This window comes from Solanum stenotomum, chromosome 1 (genome assembly GCF_019186545.1).
Source record: "Solanum stenotomum isolate F172 chromosome 1, ASM1918654v1, whole genome shotgun sequence".
In the NCBI taxonomy this organism is placed as follows: Eukaryota; Viridiplantae; Streptophyta; class Magnoliopsida; order Solanales; family Solanaceae; genus Solanum; species Solanum stenotomum.
The window spans coordinates 4345383-4364865 of NC_064282.1; the positions used below are offsets into that span (position 1 = coordinate 4345383).

Below are 19483 nucleotides of genomic sequence, written 5' to 3' on the forward strand. Positions count from 1 at the left end.
CTCAGAAATACAGGCAAAGGCACAGGGAGCAATTGATACTGCAGAAGATCAAATGCGCATGAACAAGCAATGTTGGCTACATCACTGTAGTTGTTTATATGATCTTGGTGGTTAATAATCAATGAAAACATATGGAATATTAGCATCTGTTCAGACACTCATAAAATTAAGAGGTTTTAACTATTTATTTTTCCACACTGATCATTAATCATGTCCTAGTAAACTGCTTACTGTTATCTCTCACATTTTAGGCATTTCGAAACGAAGAAATATATCACATCAAAAACTTCTTACATGACTAGGAATCTACAGGAGCACTTCTTTACAGCACTAGAGAATTAAGCCACCGATTAGTCGCGAAGAGTCTTTATATCATCCACAAGTTCTTGAAGTTCCAATGAGGGTACCGGACACCGGGTGGGAAACCAAAAAAGAAGGCGTGTTAGATTGTCCCACATTGTTTCACCTCATGTCTGTATTCTTAACATTAACATGCTAGGTAGGGGTGGTTGGCAACTGGTAGTATAAGTATCAAGAGATAATTATTTAATTGAGTACACTAGAAACATGGAAACAATCTCAATTACAAAAACTATATTCCTTCTCCAGATTTGGATATTGCTAAATGTTTCCTCCAGTTTTGCTCACAGTCAATTTCCAGCATTTAGGAAGCTCCAACTTCCATCACGAATCGTTGGCCCTGAATCTGTTGCGTTCGATAAAAAAGGTGATGGACCTTACACTGGTGTTGTAGATGGCAAAATAGTCAAATATGAAGGTCCAAAAATTGGATTCACTGATTTTGCTATAACATCACCAAATAGGTAACTAAATTCAATTTCTAAGCTTGACTTCTTTTTTTTTGGAAACTCGGTGAGCACTTTGTGCGCACTGGGAAAACCCCCATTGTGTAATAGCCTGCAAACCACATAGGGGATATAAACCGCATTCGGCAAGCCCTATGCAACAGACTCACAACGCATTGAGGGGGGATCGATTCCGGGTAATCCAAACCAACCGAGTCATCCTAAAGGATTAACTTTTATTTTTGTCTTGTCCTTATTTTATGCACTTTTAGGACCAAGATAAGATGTGATGGCACAAATGACCTAAAATCACAACGAATATGTGGGAACCCGTTGGGGCTTGAGTTTTACAGAAAAACCGGTGACCTCTACACAGTTGATGCATATTATGGAATTTTGGTGGTTGGACCAACCGGAGGACTTGCTACACAACTTGTTACTAGCTTTGAGGGTACTCGTTTTGGCATTCTCGATGCACTAAACATTGACCAAAAAACCGGAGTCATTTATTTTGTAGATGCAGGAGCAATATTCCGGATTGGGTTTGTCCCTCTAAAACTTATTTTGCAAAAACTACATTTAATATGCAAAAAGAGGTAAACTAACTGAATTTGAAACTACTTGGCAGCAGCAGGACTAAAATAGTTGAAAGGGAGATTGTTCAAGTATGATATAAGAACAAAACAAGTCACTTTATTGCTAAGTGGACTTTCAGGGACAGTAGGGTTGTCACTCAGCAAAAGGATAGTTCATATGTCTTGATCACAAAATATATTGCTCAAAGAATTCGGAGGTTTTGGCTCAAAGGTCCAAAAGCAAATTCATTCGATGTTTTCAGAAAGGTTGAAGGAATTCCAGATAACATAAGAAGGACTGTGTTGGGGGACTTTTGGGTGGCTATTGCCAGCACGAAACAAAATGTCACATATTCGATAAGACAAAGGATCAATCAGTTGGGAAAGGTTGTGGAAATGCGTAACTTCACAGCTCAATATAATGATACTCCTCTTGGGATTACTTTAGTTAAAGAATATAAAGGCAAGCTTTATGTTGGGTCTTTAGACCAGAACTTCATTGGTGTTTACAGAGCTTATGTTGGGTCTTTAGACCGGAACTTTGCCGGAGTTTACACAGTTTGATGTCTTCCGCTTTTCAATAATAAGCTTTATGATATATAGACATTTAGGGTACTACCTACAACAAATAAAAATGCTGCAGATAACACTTATATCTGTACTATATCTGCATAGTGATCTTGAACCTACAAAAGTAATTTCTTACTAATAAAATTATGCATTTTCCATGTAATATCAATTCCCAGTTGGTTAATGTATACAAAATTTTAGTTTTTCTTTTCACCCTTAGTACTTTTGACATTTCTACTCACCTATTGGAATAGGAATCACACTAGGTGGCAGGTCTAGTTTGTATGATATTGATGAAAAAACTACAGTTGCTTGAACCCAAAGAAAATATTATACACAATTGTCGGAGGCATCTGCTGGACTATTGATGAAACAACTACAGTTTTTTTTAGAAAAAGCTTTAAAATGTTTTGGTGCCATGAATGATTTGAAATACTATAACAATTCATCTCATCTAGTTTAGATATTGAAATGGTTCAGCAGGGAAATAGGATTAATGACTTAATTTGGGAAAGTTCCATCACTTACTAGACTGTGTAGCTGAAGCTAACTAATTCTATGGCTAGGTGCCCCCCGGGGTTTGGCATTGAAATTTTCTTTCAAAAGCCCCCCCCCCCCCCACCCACTCCCCACCCCTCATTGTCAACTTGAAAAGAGAGGGAAGCTAGTAAATAAGAGGCTTTTGATCAGTGCCAGATTAAAAATTTTGATGTTGTGAATTCTTGGTTAAAAATTAAAATCCCAAATTTTGAAATGTATATGTAACTCTCTCTATACTTGTTATTACAACTATATAGGTTTTCACTTCATAACACTTTTATATATGTCGAATCAGCAAACTCATTGTAAGATTTGTCATTGTTGTGATAGATTGTCTCATATTGGTTGAGGAAAGGAGTTGTCTCCTTATATGATCTTGAACAAACATCGAGCTAAATTTTGATATGGTTGAGTTAGACCCACGGTCTAATTTTTTATATGATATCAGACAGGTAAACTTATCCCTAATTCTTGGTTTAGTCAATGTTGAGCCATCATCTAATCAAATCTGGCAGGGAGGGAGGGAGGGGGAAAGGGTGTTTGGGTCAACTATTGAGATTAAATTAGACCCAATCTATTTCCTTTAACATGCTAGGGGCGGTGGGCAATTGCTAGTATAAGTATCAACAGCATATCGTTTTACTCACACCAGAAAGATGGAAAAGGTCTCAATTAGAAAAACAGTATTGTTCGCCCAGATTTGTATCATGCTAAATGTTTCTCCCAGCATTGCTTGGTGTCGATTCCCTGCATTTAGCAAGCTCCAACTTCCATTACAAATAATAGGTCCCGAAGCTTCTGCTTTTGATAGAAAAGGTGGTGGACCTTACACAGGTATTGCAGATGGCAGAATAGTCAAATATCAAGGTCCAAAAGTTGGCTTCACTGATTTTGCTGTTACATCACCAAATAGGTAAAATTTTCACATTAAAAAAGAGTTAACTCACCCTTCGTCTACTTCCATACTCAAAGTTCGATATTCTTTTGTTTTCCCTATACTGTTCCTTTTCAGGACCAAGGCAAAATGTGATGGAAAAAATGGCCCAGAATTACAACAAATATGTGGAAGACCATTTGGCCTTGGATTTTACTACAAAACTGGTGATCTCTACATAACTGATGCATTTTATGGACTCGTGGTGATTGGACCAAGCGGAGGGCTTGTTACACGTGTTCCTAGCTTTCAGGGCAGGAATTTTGCTTTTCTCGATGCACTAGATATCGACCAAAGTAAAGGAGTAGTTTATTTTGTAGATTCAGGAGCTATATTCCTGACTGGGTTAGTTGCTCAAAAACTTATATTATGTCCAATTTAATTTTTCTAATATTACATTGAATATTCTTAAGAAAGAGGGGTAACTAACTCAAGCAAAATAACTTGAACACTTTTGGCAGCAACAGGACTAGAATAGTTGAAAGCGAAGATACATCAGGGAGATTGTTCGAGTATGATATAGGAACAAAACAGGTCACATTATTGCTAAGTGGACTGTCAGGGCCAATTGGGGTGGCACTCAGCAAAGATAATTCATATGTCTTGATCACAGAATATATTACTCAAAGAATTCAGAGGTTTTGGCTCAAAGGCACAAAAGCAAATTCATCAGATGTTTTCGCAAATGTTGATGGAATTCCAGATAACATTAAGAGGACTGTGTTGGGGGACTTTTGGGTGGCTATTTCCAACACAAAACAACCTACTACATTTTCACTAGGACAAAGGATCAATCAATTCGGAAGGGTCGTGGAAACATGTAATTTCACAGATCAATATAAGAGTCCTAATGGGATAACTGAAGTTCAAGAATATAAAGGAAAGCTTTATGTTGGGTCTTTAGACCAGAACTTCGTTGGTGTTTCTAGAGTTTGATGTCTTCTATCTTTCAAGAATAAGCTTTATGATATAAAGCATTTACTATCTACACTAAAAAAAAGGCTGTAGACCTTACTTACAGCATAACAATTGTATTACCTGGACACTAATCTTGAACTTACAAATGTGGACTATTCAAACTAAGCATTTTCATGTAATGTCAATTCCCAGTTAGTTGATTTACACAGAATTTTAATTTATCAATTACCCAAAGCACTTTGGATATTTTTAGCCGCCTATTGGGATAAGAACCATACTTGGTAGCAGGTCTAGTTTCAATCATCCACAGGGATCTGTGACTTGTTTTACCATTACAATTAGACTACTGATCATCCAGAGTTGTTTTGGATGGCAAGTGGTTTTTGAAGTAACATCTTTGCTTGTACTATTATTTTACCTAACTCTGCAAATTTCCACCATCTCTAGAACCTATGAACTTAGCTTTCCCTACCCTCACTCCCTCTTTTTAATAGAGCAAAGAAAAGGAAAAAGAACAGGTGGAAGCTTGATATGGTTTATAGTCAAACAGGTCCTTCCGAATAATAGTTATTCCTCCCTTTGTTCTAATTGCACTTTCTAAGGTTTATTTTCATTTATTTTCCTTCTTTTTGAACCGTTACTCTTTACATGAAATATCATATGCTTCCTCTTTAAGAAAGAAAAATGCAACGGCAATAATGGCCTTAATACACAAACCAATGTGTGGAGGACCCTGATCCTTCAGTTTCACTACCTAATTAGTGACCTATACCTGGATGATATCAGTCATGGCCTCAAGGTTGTTCTTGACAGATGAACTACCCGATGATAGGCAGTGCCTTTTGCCTATTGTGGCTTACTAGACTTCAATAACGATGCCAGCATTATTTACTTAATAATTTCAGGAGCCATTACACTCCAGGTTCGACAATCTCATATTCCATCTTCATCTTTCTAATGATTATAAAAGTAAAGGGATTAACTTAATATGCTTAGCAGTAGAATAACTGTGCAACAGAAAACTGCTTGCTGAAATAGGGCCTGAATCATTTTACAGGCAGCTCAGAAATACAGGCAAAGGCACAGGGAGCAATTGATACTGCAGAAGATCAAATGCGCATGAACAAGCAATGTTGGCTACATCACTGTAGCTGTTTATATGATCTTGGTGGTTAATAATCAATGAAAACATATGGAATATTAGCATCTGTTCAGACACTCATAAAATTAAGAGGTTTTAACTATTTATTTTTCCACACTAATCATTAATCATGTCCTAGTAAACTGCTTACTGTTATCTCTCACATTTTAGGCATTTCAAAACGAAGAAATATATCACATCAAAAACTTCTTACATGACTAGGAATCTACAGGAGCACTTCTTTACAGCACTAGAGAATTAAGCCACCGATTAGTCGCGAAGAGTCTTTATATCATCCACAAGTTCTTGAAGTTCCTCCATTGTCACACTCAGGAGGCCTACAAGATGAAATGCAAGATTTAGCATGCAAATATATCAAGTGCATTGTCAGACAATTAAATTGAGTTTGCCAGAATGCTGACCTTTATCGTTATTCATTCTATACAGTTCACCATTTGAAATGCGACTTTTCTTTGCTCTTGGGTGCTCAGTATTATCCATCATTTTGGTTGTCAGTGTCTCCAATTTGGTATGAAAATCTGATGCAGTCCGTACTAATTCTGGAAGAAACAGCCAATTAAGGGCACCATATTCAATAACTTTTCAATGAATGTACTGGAATTATATCATTAAGCACAAAACCTTGCAAAAGGAAAGTTTCAAAGAGATCTTCCCTATTAAGGATTTCTCAATATGGAATGTAATCACCAGTTCAAATCCATAAAGGAGTTACACAATGAGCTGAAGTAGGAAAAGTTTAGAAGCAGAGGCTAGATTAAGTCGATTCTACTCTCAAATTTAAGAGATGTTAGATGATCAGCACATTATTCATTAACACACAGAGAATTCCCACACCTATTTTTCTCACAAGCTACAACCACACCATACACAAAGGCAATCTTCTATGTAGTCTAAGATGACATGTCTAATTTCTGCTCTTTTTCTATCTTCTTTCCTTCTTTTCTGTTTTTCTGTTGCCAAGTTATAGAAGCTAAGTCAAGGTGCAGAACCACAAAAATCGATCACACACATGACTCAGTGCAGAAACTGAATTTACCATACTTGGTTGGACCTCCTTAGGAAGAGCAAGGAAGCGATTAATAACAAGGTGTCAAAATACCAAGTCATTCAAGGTCTTGACAAAGGAAGAACAGTAACCTATATTAATTAGTGAAGAGAAAAAAAAAATGCATAGATTATAGTCAATATCAAAGGAAGGTATAGTTCATATAAAAATCCGGATCATTTGCAGTAACATGTATCTGTTGTTCGCCCAGCTGCTGAAGGTTATGACCCAAAATATGAAAGAGGGAATATCTAGTCATAAAATACCACATAAATGTCGTTTTCACTTTTTAGTAATAAAGACTTGTATCTAAGGAAAGGTAACCAGACTGTGCTTCTCTGTTTCCCAAAACGATGTTTCATGATTCTCAAGTCAAGAAGCATTTCCAGAGTTGAGCGAATGATTTACCTTCAAACTTCTCATTCACTGACTGTTGCTGATACAACTCTAATGCTTCAGTAAGAGAGGTAGCAGAGCGACCACTTAACATGGACTGCCTTTCCAGTGCTTGTAGTTCTCTGTTAAGCTCAGCAGACTCTTTCCCCACCTGCATAGATCATAAATTGCAAAGGAATAAAATTATCAATTTATATAGAAATGAGGCATCTACTAATTTTCTGAGGACTGCCTACCTGAGAAAGTTTGTTCCTTAAGAAATCCAACTTTGAGTCTATTTCCGGATTCTCAATACCATTAGTATCAAGTGAAGAGTCGCTGGATGGTCCGTCCTAGATAAACATCCCAAAAGTAATATTAAATCATAGAGATGAGTAATTACTGTCTACTAACAATGAGCAAATAACGAATCAGCTTTTACCAAATAACAATTAAAGAATAAAATGCATGAAGCATGGTCACCAAGATTGAGATTTCATTCCATTCAGGCATTCTTCTCATCTAAAGAGCTCCATTTAGTCCCAATCAGACGAATTACCAATAGTAATTGATACTTATATTCCTTCCACTTTCCAATAATTGTATATGGATTCAACTGCAGGTTGCAATAGATGATAGTTGCCTTTCCAATTGTGCACCTTCAGTATAATGTGCACTGGGAAGTGGGAAGCACATTCTTCAACCCACGTCCTATGAACAACTTGCATGAATCTTCTCCGCTCCTACTTTTTATCCTTTTACTATTTTCTACTTATAAATTTGGCTACAAAATTGAACCAAGCTAAATGTAATGACCCTCCTGGTCATTTCTGTGGTTTGCCTTTTGTGTGTCGTTTAGAGCGTTCATGTAGCAACCCCAAGTCATTTATGACTTGCTGGGACTGACAGTTCGGTCACCTGGTCATTCGTTTGGTTATTGTGCAAGTTTTTGTGTTTTTGGAGCTTATGAACATTGAACGATCATTTTCGATCAAAAGTTCAAGAAGATGACATCTGAATCCAATTTTAACGATTCCATCAGCTCCGAAAGGGTCATTTCTAGGCTAGTAGCATGGTCGGCATGGCTCCCGAGGTTTTCAGTGTGAGTCGGTGCGATTAGGCGTTTTAACTTTAAGTTTAAGCCTAAGTTTGACTTTAGTCAACATTCTAAGTAAACGCGCTCAGATGAGAATTCCATTAGTGCGGTTAACTCCGGAATGTCGAGTTTGGTCTAGATTGACCCTTCGTTCACGTCCCGAGGTTTCCGATATTTTTCGAGCCCTTTTGTGATTTCCGACTTAAAATGGCGGTTGGGTGTGGGACCCACTTTTTGTCAAGATGAACTCGTATGGAAATTTCGATTGTGTCATTGAGTCCGAAATATCAAATTTGGTATGGTTGCATATCTCGCTACGTGCATGGGGTTCGAGCACCCCGTCAGAGTTTTTAAGTTTTCAAAAAATAGGCTGAAATCTGGTGTATTTAGTGCAGAAAATCAGCACCCTTTTCCAAACTTAAAAATCTCATATCTCCCTCATCAGTCATCTCTCAACCGAATTAGGCGATTCGAAGTGCGGGAGCTTCATATTTTTGGTGGCTTCGCTGTAGAGTGTTCGGAAGTTGTCGGGTGCGCGTCGTTCGAGGTAAATTTGGTTATAAACCTGACTGTTAGGCCCTTTTTCGAGTTTTTGTTTTTGACCTCCTTGTTTTGGTCATATCTCACTCATTTTAGCTCGGTTTTGGGTGATTCAATGTCCCACGTGTTGGAAATTATCGTGGCTACGTCGTGGAGTGTTCAAGGAGTGTTGGGCACCATTCGATTCTTGTAAATTCCGAGTTTAGACTGCTGCATGTTTTCTTTTAAGTTGATTAAAGTGTGATTTTCTTGCATGTTGGGTTTTGCGGCGTTTTGAGCCTCGAATTGTGTTCCATTTTGGAACACAAGTTCGGGGTACTGTTTTGAGTCTCTTGACGGAGTCAAATACAGACAGTTCGGTGCGGTCCCACGATTCCCGTTTTGACTCCAAAATTGACTTGTCTCCGTTTGTTGTGATTTTGGTGTCTAAACGACCATACTAACGTTGTGATCATATATTTGATAGAGTGACCGCATTCAAAGGTCGTTCGGGAAGGAAAAGCTCTGGCAAAGTGATTTGGAGCGCGCGCGATCAGCCTTAAGGTAGGCTACGGCTTCCTTTCTATTAGATTGAGCTTAATTGTGTAAAATCATGTCGATTAGAGTGAATTGGGGGTGGGTACCAGTTTCCTACGTTACTTTGATTAGATACCTTATGTTAGGATCGATTGGCCATATTTCGGATGTAGTACCATGTTAACCGGTTTAGTAGAGTTCCATGCTTATGTGCTAAATGTTATTGTATGTTTGTATGCTATGTGTTGTATGCTTTGTTCATCCTTAACCGTAAGCATGATGTCCTTAGTCTAGGTTAGGCTAGCATTGCCTTAGACTTATGACCCGTGTGGGATGGATAGCCTTGACTTTCTGCCGACGTCGTTCGGATGACTTAGCTCCTTATAGACTGGAGTAGCAGACTTAAGTCTAATAGTTTGAGCCTTAGATTAGGCGTTATCGCTGCTTGCTGCACTTCTGTATCTTCTCCCTCTAATTCTGCAGTTCCAACATGTTCTCGAAGGTTCAGTGCATCACTAAAGGAGTGGGATTGAGATAGTATAGGCTTGGATTTTTTTCTGTGATTTCTTAGAGTGGACGATGTTCCACGATGGTTGTTGTTGGATTGGATCCTATTGGAGATATCATCACCCCGAGGTCGTTCTTTCTAGCTGGGCTGGGAGCGTATCACTGCCTGGGTATACTCGGTGATTTTGGCGATCGCCCCCGGGCCTCTTTCTCTAGCTGGGCTGGGATTGTGCTGCTGGTTGGGTGTCCCTGGGTCGCTCTTTCTAACTGGGCTGGGAGTTGACTGCATGGTAGGACGACTCGCGCTATCTACCTCACCCACGGGTCCCTCTTTCTAGCTGGGCTAGGAGTGGACTGTTTGGTTGGGTGCCCACTAGGGTACTCTTTCTAGCTGGGCTGGGAGTGCACTGCTGGCTGGGTGGAGTTTGATGGATTATCTTGGTTACTTTAGACTGGGTGCCCGATTTTCTTCTTTCTCAATAGACTTAGCTATTTTGTGTACCTATCGGGCTTATGGGGGTTCGTTCAAGTTTTATTTAAATTTGCGCACGAGTGTACCTTCTGGGCTTATGGGGGTCTAGTTAGATTTAGTTGAGTTGTACTTAGTTTATTTCTGGTATGCTTGTGTGCTTCATATCCGCTTTGACCTCTCTGTGTCTAGATTCTATACTTTCTTATTGTTTTTACCCCTTTTGCTCAGTCGGCCTTTGATGCCTACTAAGTACCTTTTGTTTTGGTACTCATACTACGCTTTGCATCTATTTCGTGATGCAGGTTCCAGTACAAGTTACCAGCGGTGATTAGCTTCAGCCTTCTTTTGCAGTTGTGATTAGGAGACGAGGGTGAGCACTTGGCATTTTGGGTTTGTCTTGTCTCCTTCTTTTGTTTTAGCTAATCTTGTTGCCTTTGAGACATGCTTTGTTGTGGTTCACTTTTGGGACTTGTACTCTTTATTAGATAACTCTGTACTAGTGACTTCCAGGTTCTGGAGGAATTTCTGTATATATTTATTTTGAGTTGCTTCCGCCTTGTTGTCCTTGTTTAGATTATTGTTTTCGCTAGTTTCTACCCTTACACTCATTACTTGATGTTCTGGGTTACGGGTTGGCTTACCTACTGGTAGGGTATAGTAGGTGCCATCATGACTCGAGAAATCGGGTCGTGACACTGAGTCACAGTGTTCCCTACCTGTTTGGCNACCCCATTTTGCTCAGTCGGCCTTTGATGCCTACTGAGTACCTTTTGTTTTGGTACTCATGCTACGCTTTGCATCTATTTCGTGATGCAGGTCCCAGTACAAGTTACCAACGGTGATTAGTTTCAGCCTTCTTTCGCAGCTGTGATTAGGAGACGAGGGTGAGCACTTGGCGTTTTGGGTTTGTCTTGTCTCCTTCTTTTGTTTTAGCTAGTCTTGTTGCCTTTGAGACATGGTTTGTTGTGGTCCACTTTTGGGAATTGTACTCTTTATTAGATAGCTCTGTACTAGTGACTTCCAGGTTCTAGGAGGAATTTCTGTATATATTTATTTTGAGTTGCTTCCGCCTTGTTGTCCTTGTTTAGATTATTGTTTTCGCTAGTTTCTACCCTTACACTCATTACTTGATGTTCTGGGTTACGGGTTGGCTTACCTACTGGTAGGGTATAGTAGGTGCCATCATGACTCGAGAAATCGGGTCGTGACACTGAGTCACAGTGTTCCCTACCTGTTTGGCATCACGGAAAGACTCTAACCATCTGGGTTACCAGGTTCTCCTATTTCCCAGGGAGTGGAAACGGTCAAAGAGCCAATGGTCAATCATCTCATAGAAACAGTTTTCTTTTGTTCTCAGACTCCATATCTGAACTTGAGATGTGCTATTGAAACAAAATTTGGCAGAATAATTAAACAAATCACCTCCAAAATTTACTTGATCTCCTTGTAGGAAAACAGTAATTATGAAAGTCTGGTTTCTTGTATATTGAGTTATGAAAAAAGAAAAAGTTACCATTGCAATCAGATCTACAGCATGACAATTGATGCATATATTAAAGATCTAATGGTAAATTGTTTTGATGCTTCAAATAGCTTGTTTTAGATGTAAAATCTATGTAGACTATAAATATGTCTTAAACCAAAGGATGACATATAAATAAAGGACATTATAAAATTTACTATGTGACAGATTGGATTTCCAATATGCAGAAAATGAAACTATACATTTCAATATGAGACAAATGACAACCGAGGTAAAGAAAAAAAGACAGGATATCCATAATAGAGAACGTACAGCTTTGGGCAAAGAGAACCCTTGTGGAACCGTAAAACAATGGTGCAAAGAGTACTTCTCCCACATGCTCAACCGCTTATCCAGAGCCAACTGGATTATGTTCTTAATGTTAGTCACACCCTACAAATGAACTTTTTGCCTGTCAGTGGCCTGAGCTGCTTAAACTTAACAAAATAATAATCTCAGTCTCAATTTATGTGCACAATTGAAATTTTGATATTCAAACTTCTAAACTTAAAAACTACCTAAAAATATTATAAATCACAATAATTAACTTTAAAATCTAAAGAAATTCCGGTCAGAAGAAAAACTTGCATGACTTTCAAATTACAACTATGCCATAAATTGGGAGTGAGGGAGTAAGGCACTAAGGACGCACTTGCGTAAAAAAGTATGAACACCAACCTTCTTCAGATCTTCGGATCGATCTGTGCCCTCGGTCTTCAGAAGCTTTACTGCCTCTCTACAACAGAGCACCATAAGGTAAAATAAACGGCACAAGAGTTGAAACAAATAAGGAATTCGACCGAAGATTACTTGAAAATGAAGACTGGAGAAGGAACTACTTACTGGTGGAAGAAATCGAAAGCATCGTCGACTAAATCGTCGACACAATTGAGTGCCTCGTTGATGAAGAGTTGGGGATTTAGGTTCAATGAATCGAACACCTTCTCGCTCTCGCTGCCTTCCATTTCCAAGCTTCCCAAATTCAATTTCCTCAAGGGTTTGGTGCTTCTGCAATTTCAAATTTCTGATTCCAAAGCCTTTTTGTTCTTTTGCAATGCCCCTCTTCAGTTTCCCGCCAGGTGAGATTGGGCATTTTCTTTTCTCCATTTAATAATAATCCCAAATAGGCAGTAAAACTTTATTGGCATGCTATTTAAGCTTTATTTTGGTTTTAAAAATATTTCAACTTAATATAGTTTACTAATTGTATTGTTTTAATTTAGTTTTCTAATTGTGTTATATTGTTATTGTCTTTTTGGAATTACATTTCATGTGAAGTCCGTCGTGGAAAGTGGAGACAACATATATATATATATTATTTCATTTTCAGCGCACAAGTATCCGCATTAAAATTCGATTAATATAAATTCACGTCATGTTATCGAAAATATGTTTTCTACTAAAAAAAATCCATATCGAGGACATACATATTTGCTCCACTTGGTTAACGGTATCTCATTGTTTGTAATAAAAAACAAAGAAACAACATAATTTTTCTCCATTTTTAATAATTCAAAAGTATATTAATTCCCCTTGATTAATTATTTAGAAAAATTGTGCCAAAAGAATAAATAATTATTCTATTTTCAAAAGTTCAGCAATATTTTATACCCTTTCCCCTAACAACAAAAATACAAATGTTTGGTATCCTCGTGTACTTTTTTTCGTCATTTTTAACATTTATTATTGAACTAAACTATATAACACATCAAACGAGACACTATTACTTTTTTTTTTTTTTTNAATTTAGTTTTCTAATTGTGTTATATTGTTATTGTCTTTTTGGAATTACATTTCATGTGAAGTCCGTCGTGGAAAGTGGAGACAACATATATATATATATTATTTCATTTTCAGCGCACAAGTATCCGCATTAAAATTCGATTAATATAAATTCACGTCATGTTATCGAAAATATGTTTTCTACTAAAAAAAATCCATATCGAGGACATACATATTTGCTCCACTTGGTTAACGGTATCTCATTGTTTGTAATAAAAAACAAAGAAACAACATAATTTTTCTCCATTTTTAATAATTCAAAAGTATATTAATTCCCCTTGATTAATTATTTAGAAAAATTGTGCCAAAAGAATAAATAATTATTCTATTTTCAAAAGTTCAGCAATATTTTATACCCTTTCCCCTAACAACAAAAATACAAATGTTTGGTACCCTCGTGTACTTTTTTTCTTTCATTTTTAACATTTATTATTGAACTAAACTATATAACAAATCAAACGAGACACTATTACTTTTTTTTTTTTTTTGTAGAATAAGAAATTTTTTATATTTTGGGCTAGTTATTTTAGACTAGGCCTATTTTTATTTTTATTCTAGTTTGGTCCGATGACATGGGCCATGGCTTTGTATTTATCTCTTTATTGAATGAATAAAATGGCCACTGGCCAAAAAAAAAATAAAAAAAATCTCATAATAAGTAACTTATTGGTATTTATGTTCAGGTCCTTAATTATTCCCAAAAATGTCAAAATGATCTAATAAGTTGCTGATATTTTCATCTAACCCGATAATCCGGAAACTGGTAATGTTTGTGCAACGAATTCGAGGGCTCTTCACGATGACGAAGAAGAGTCCTTGTTCCATTCAAGCTTTATTCGACCTTTGTAAGCAGACTTTTGCGCCTTCTGCAACTTCATCACCTTCTTCTCAAGCTATCCACAAGCTTTATTCGCTTTTGGGTACTTATCTTTTACCCTTTTGCTTAAGAAACCGGTTCCTTTCTATCTCAATGTTTAACATTTTCATTTAGTGTAATAATTCTTGTTTAATGCGACAATTGTGAGCTCCGGAACTGTTTTTATTAAGGAAATTGAGGAAGCGAAGCTATTTAAGCTCATAATATTGATGTTAGATGTGGATTATGATGAATGAAGTCGATTAAGGGGTGGGGGTTGGTGCAAGGCATAGCTGCCAAACCCCTTGAAAGAGTGATCAGATTATGAGAATGTAGGAAAAAACTGCTAAGAAAGGAAGTTGATTTACAAAATGTTGTATGAGTGGCAATAGTTAACGTAGAGAAATTTGCATTTTTTTTCACTATTATGGTAATCGAATACTTATTTTGCTGTTTCTATCACATACAAACGTGCAAAGTGTGCAAGAAAGTAATGGGGATTGTTATACGTATTTAAAATTGAAGTTCAGGAAAGGTACTGTTTATGGTATCATAGACTGTGTATTATAAGAGGTTTAACTTTTTTTTCTAGATACAATTGGTCCTGAAGATGTTGGACTGAAAGATGAAAGCCTGGAGGATGAAAGAGGTCATGGTCTTTTTGGACTCAATGTCTTCAACAGGGTGGATCGCTGGGCTCAACCGATAACATACGTGGATATACACGAGGGTCAAAACTTTACTGTAAGATATTGTTCTTATTTAGCTGCATTGCATGTGTATTTGTCAAATGCATTTACATGGTCTCTCATTGTATTGTTATTTGAATGATTTATCCTCGTGTCAACACAGCCTTTAATAATGTACTACTTAAGGACAAAACATGATATCCTCACTATTTGTATGTTAACAGTGAGATTTTTTTTGGATCGCCACCATCGAACCTTTTGAAAAAACAACATACAAATTTAATTGGACGCATGCAAGGACATTCTAAAATACCCCGACTTTAAAGCCTGAATGAACAGGTCTACTTTTATGGTTAAAAAATAATTCTTCAAGTTATATTGTAGGAAAATTTTGATGTCAGACGTAAGACGTTTATTGACATCATGCCTTCGTTGCTTTATCTCTAGCAGTATCAAATGTGTGGTTTTTCATTAGATGAGTATTTCAAGCTTATGTAATAGCTACGACAAACTCAATTGGAAATGATGTATGCAGATGTGTATGTTTTGTTTCCCAACTTCTGCTGTCATTCCATTGCATGATCATCCTGGAATGACTGTTTTGAGTAAAGTCCTCTATGGATCCTTGCACGTAAAAGCTTATGATTGGGTTGAGCCAGCTTGCATCAGGAAAAGTGAACGTGTTGGTCATCCTACAGGTTAGTCTTAATCGAACTTCAAATGTTTTAAGGGCTTCTAAAATCCTCTCTAGGTATGTCGAGGAGCCAAAGAAATAAAGCATTTACATTCTTTTCATTAGAGTACTCACGAAGTGAACTTCAAAGAATCTAAATTTTTGTGGGTGTGGATGATAAAGTGGCCAGACGTCACTTCATTGACTTGATATCACGACCATTAGTTATATATAGAAACTTTTCCAGGCAAAGCAGACAAAACTATTAACATGGAAGTTTAATATATTTCCTTAGATCCTCTTGCCACCGAGGCACCGCAATATGTTAGCGAACTTTTAGATCCAGCAAAGTTTCTATATGGTCCAGAAATTGTATGGTAAAGAATTTGAGAACTGCAGATGTTCAAATAGCACAGGATTTGCATTCATAGCAATTCAGGATAATTTTTTTGATAATAAAGCAATTCAGGATATGCTCGTCTTTCTTTTAGCTTCACCAATTTGTATGGCACTTATATTTGACGGTCTTGTCAACTCGACCATGTCCATTATGGTCCCTCTTCTGTGGCTGTTATGTGTTCAGTGGACTTGAAATTTGTTAGGTACCATGTAGTTACTTAGATGTCCTCATTTCTTTCAAATAGCATCATGATAAGAGATCACCCTTTTACTTAACTACAAACTTTTCTTTTATAAGGTTCTTAATGAGGAACTTTCTTGCACTTTAGAGTTATTTTGAAATTTTATAATTTAAACTTCATGATAGAAGTTGTAAGAGGATGGTATATGACTACAACACTTGTCTAGCAAAGTACTATTACTATAGACACTTGGCAAGTGGAAAGTGGAGGTAGCTGAAGTTGATGGTGTAGTGAACTTTATCCAATATGCCAAATGATCCTCATTATTAACGTGGAAAACACTTCTTATATTCAGATATGTAAGATGTTTTAATCTGGATCTGAAAATATTCTTGTCATGTGGACTCAAATATTTGAGAAAAGAGTGTTTTACTGTCCTAGGCCACTGACATTTTCTTTTTTGTTTTTATTTAACTTCATTTGAACAACTTTCCTGGTGAAACCCTTCGGTCACTGTTGAAACTGAAAAGGGAATGTTGTGAATTGACCACCTTACTTGTTTGGAAAATTGATACTTCTATGATTCTTGTTTGAACTTGCAGATTTTGCATATTTGTCTAGCACACACTTGGATCCAGCAACACCTTATTGACCAAATAGTAGCAGACAAACTTACCGATCCCTTTTGTCTATAGTTCTTTCGATTGCATCATTGTCTTTAGAGCGATAACTCCTTGTATATGAATGGCCGAATCCCTCCATTGTGGCCCACTTTCCTTTTGGCTAGAATTCATACCCACTACTCCTCTCTCTCTCTCTGTCTCTCTCTCTCTCTCTCTCAAATGACAGATCTGTTCTGCTCCCATCCATCGTTATTTGATACACAGCATAACCATTCTTAGTTGTTGAGGCAGCTGCCTGTACATTCTCTGCTTTTGAAATATATGTCTTTCTCATTCTTTTTACCCACTAATTATGCCATGCTGATTGTCAGAAAACACATCTCTCTTGGCGGAACTCTCATCACTACCATCACCGCATGCAGTGATATCTCCAGCGCTATAACTTCTTCCCTCTTCAATAGTTACCATGATAAATTCTTGATTTCAAGTATATCCACAAAACTTATCTTCAATTGCTGGAGGTGTAAAACTTTTGCAATTTAGAGGATAGTACTGAAGATTTGATGTACTAAATGTCAACCTGGATTAATAACTGAAATTCTTAATTTCTTATTTTTTGAGGATTGGCGCTTTTATTATGAATCACCTTCAGATTTCTATGGATGAAATTTAGGTTGCAGCTTGTTGACTTTGGTAAGCAAGAGAGATACATTCTTCTAACATGACAGAACTATCTTGCATTATGATTTATAGTAGAGCTTGCGTTTTTGGAGAATCCTGTATTTCAGCATTATGAGTTCATGTAAGTTGGGGTTTATTTGGTTTTTGGTAAAAAATATCAGTGTTTTGCTGTTTGCTATTCTTCATTTCATCATATTTATATATTGATCATGTTTAACATATCTACAAGTGATGGTTGAAAAATTTCTGGTTCCAGTTTTCTTGTTTCGGCAACACTTGTTTAGCAAGCCCACTCATTAGCTCAATTATTTTTTGCAATCTATCTGCTAGTGCTTGATCCATTTCATTTGGGGTCTGTCAAGCTTGAGTCCAGTAGTTTTGAGTTGAGCTGGACTGAGCCCCGTTGAGATTCTACTTTCTTCACCTTGTGCACTATAGCAGTTTACTGCTTTGTCCTACTTGTTGGTGCTTTCCTCAGTATATTTTACTTCAAAAAAATCTTTGTTGACGTATATTCTTTCACTGATTAAGAGGTATGCTCTTAAATGTTTGCACTTCATGTACAATCCTCGTCAAAATTGATATCCACCAGCACTGTGTTAAACACTGAATCATAGCACTCGACATGCATTTGCATATCCTTTTGGTATTGCTAATTCAAAGTGAAATAGTATCTCTGAAATTTTCTTCTGGGTATTATCTCTGATAATATGCAAAAAATTGCTGATTTTGATAGTTATTATACTATCTTATTTTCCCTACTTTTTTCATTTTTTGTAGATCCTTATGATTTACTACAAATGAAAAGCAGTAAGAAAAAGAAACATGATGTATTTATTTGACAGTGAGACTGGCTAGGTTGGCAGTTGATAAGGTCGTAAATGCACCAAATGATACATCCGTTTTGTATCCCAAGAGTGGAGGGAATCTGCACTGTTTTACTGCCGTTACACCTTGTGCAGTTCTGGACATTCTTGCTCCTCCTTATCTTGAAGCAGCTGGCAGAAGATGTACCTACTACCATGATTATCCTTATTCCAGCTTTGGTTAGTGTCTATCCTCTTCCATTTTGAAGCCTCGTCTTTCTCAAGGAATGCTTAGCTATTCAGATTGGAGTCAGATGTAATCAGTTTGTTCGAGAGTTGTATTGAGATAACCATGTCATGCATTTGCAGCACATGGAGATGAAATTGTTGATAATGGAAAAGAACAAGAATATGCATGGCTTGCTGTGGTTGATACCCCAGAGGATCTGTACATGCGCCCAGGAAGGTACATGGGTCCAGACATCCAGAGGTAGCAATATGCGTTTTCCTGCATTTGAGTAAGTACGGAGTGTGGATGTTCATGGAGCCCTTTTACTTTGACCCTACCCAAGATTGACCTATACATGATGCTTAACTGATGTGTATCTGTTTTTTCTTCATAATTTTCAAGAAGGCTGTTGATCATGTTAGAATCATGAAAATGCTACAGTATTAAATCGTAGTCAAGCCTTTGGCATTGTATATTGGAGTTTGTATTAGTTACTCACTTATGGACTACACTGGGTGTGTTGTATTAGTCCCATATGATCCTCATCTGCTACCCCGCATGTCAACAAATTACTTTCCCCAATATTAACTTTTTGAGACGCGGAATTTAAGATCTTTCAATCACTCCAGTGTTTATTAATATGTCATTCATCTTAGGCGTTGATGCCGCTAACTTTTTTATTGTAATTGAAAAGTCTACTGTCAATTGCACTCAAGTTTCCAAGCCTTGATTTACATCAGCAGACAACTCTCATTAAAGACTAATATTAGATGGTCGTTTTTCATGTTTGTGTTTCAGAAGCTCCATTTCCAGCATTATAATCCTATGAGTAGCTTGGGGAACTTTATGGAGATAATTTTTTGATGTGATAATATGAAAGAACCGTCCCTAGTAACATCTGGAGAACTATACATCAAAACGAAAAAAACTGAAATATTTGTTAAACACAACAATTTGTTGACTTGAGTGGATATCAGGCCACTAA

At 37.1% G+C, this 19483-nt stretch overlaps 4 protein-coding genes and 1 pseudogene across 4 annotated transcripts in view; 4 read left to right on the forward strand and 1 right to left on the reverse strand.

Annotated features, from left to right (window-relative positions):
- Nucleotides 1-115, forward strand: part of LOC125850899 (protein STRICTOSIDINE SYNTHASE-LIKE 10-like) — a 1202-nt gene extending 1087 nt beyond the window's left edge. Inside the window, exon 3 of the mRNA XM_049530733.1 lies at nt 6-115. Coding sequence (XP_049386690.1) covers nt 6-115 — 110 coding nt within the window. The remainder of the gene's footprint in view (nt 1-5) is intronic.
- Nucleotides 116-567: 452 nt separating this feature from the next.
- LOC125850931 (protein STRICTOSIDINE SYNTHASE-LIKE 12-like) lies at nt 568-1945 on the forward strand (annotated as a pseudogene).
- A 1202-nt stretch (nt 1946-3147) lies between these two features.
- Nucleotides 3148-4491, forward strand: LOC125844228 (protein STRICTOSIDINE SYNTHASE-LIKE 11-like). Its single transcript, XM_049523506.1, has 3 exons — nt 3148-3404; nt 3504-3770; nt 3887-4491. The coding sequence occupies exons 1-3, from the start codon at nt 3148-3150 to the stop codon at nt 4359-4361; spliced, it is 999 nt and encodes a 332-aa protein (XP_049379463.1). The 3' UTR covers nt 4362-4491.
- Nucleotides 4492-5572: 1081 nt separating this feature from the next.
- On the reverse strand, nt 5573-12690 carry LOC125844248 (protein MIS12 homolog). Its single transcript, XM_049523529.1, has 7 exons — nt 12422-12690; nt 12257-12314; nt 11852-11971; nt 7183-7278; nt 6959-7097; nt 5907-6044; nt 5573-5822 (listed from the first exon to the last, which is right to left on the reverse strand). Exons 1-7 carry the CDS (start codon nt 12541-12543, stop codon nt 5755-5757), a joined length of 741 nt encoding a protein of 246 aa, XP_049379486.1. The 5' UTR covers nt 12544-12690; the 3' UTR covers nt 5573-5754.
- A 1367-nt stretch (nt 12691-14057) lies between these two features.
- On the forward strand, nt 14058-19235 carry LOC125861484 (plant cysteine oxidase 3). Its single transcript, XM_049541371.1, has 5 exons — nt 14058-14280; nt 14809-14960; nt 15441-15603; nt 18309-18509; nt 18639-19235. The coding sequence occupies exons 1-5, from the start codon at nt 14127-14129 to the stop codon at nt 18761-18763; spliced, it is 795 nt and encodes a 264-aa protein (XP_049397328.1). The 5' UTR covers nt 14058-14126; the 3' UTR covers nt 18764-19235.
- The last annotated feature ends 248 nt before the right edge of the window (nt 19236-19483 follow it).

What these genes read in the sequence shown, in the direction of transcription:
- LOC125844228 (XM_049523506.1), top strand. Translation starts at nt 3,148, where the DNA reads ATGGAAAAGGTCTCAATTAGAAAAACAGTATTGTTCGCCCAGATTTGT. An exon ending in GCTGTTACATCACCAAATAG is followed by an intron (nt 3,405 to 3,503) that starts GTAAAATTTTCA and finishes GTTCCTTTTCAG; the next exon opens with GACCAAGGCAAAATGTGATG. An exon ending in GGAGCTATATTCCTGACTGG is followed by an intron (nt 3,771 to 3,886) that starts GTTAGTTGCTCA and finishes CACTTTTGGCAG; the next exon opens with CAACAGGACTAGAATAGTTG.
- LOC125844248 (XM_049523529.1), bottom strand. Translation starts at nt 12,543, where the DNA reads ATGGAAGGCAGCGAGAGCGAGAAGGTGTTCGATTCATTGAACCTAAAT. An exon ending in GGTTCTCTTTGCCCAAAGCT is followed by an intron (nt 7,279 to 11,851) that starts GTACGTTCTCTA and finishes ATGTTTATCTAG; the next exon opens with GACGGACCATCCAGCGACTC. An exon ending in TAGAATGAATAACGATAAAG is followed by an intron (nt 5,823 to 5,906) that starts GTCAGCATTCTG and finishes TTCATCTTGTAG; the next exon opens with GCCTCCTGAGTGTGACAATG.
- LOC125861484 (XM_049541371.1), top strand. Translation starts at nt 14,127, where the DNA reads ATGTTTGTGCAACGAATTCGAGGGCTCTTCACGATGACGAAGAAGAGT. An exon ending in ACGAGGGTCAAAACTTTACT is followed by an intron (nt 14,961 to 15,440) that starts GTAAGATATTGT and finishes TGATGTATGCAG; the next exon opens with ATGTGTATGTTTTGTTTCCC. An exon ending in ACGTGTTGGTCATCCTACAG is followed by an intron (nt 15,604 to 18,308) that starts GTTAGTCTTAAT and finishes TTTATTTGACAG; the next exon opens with TGAGACTGGCTAGGTTGGCA.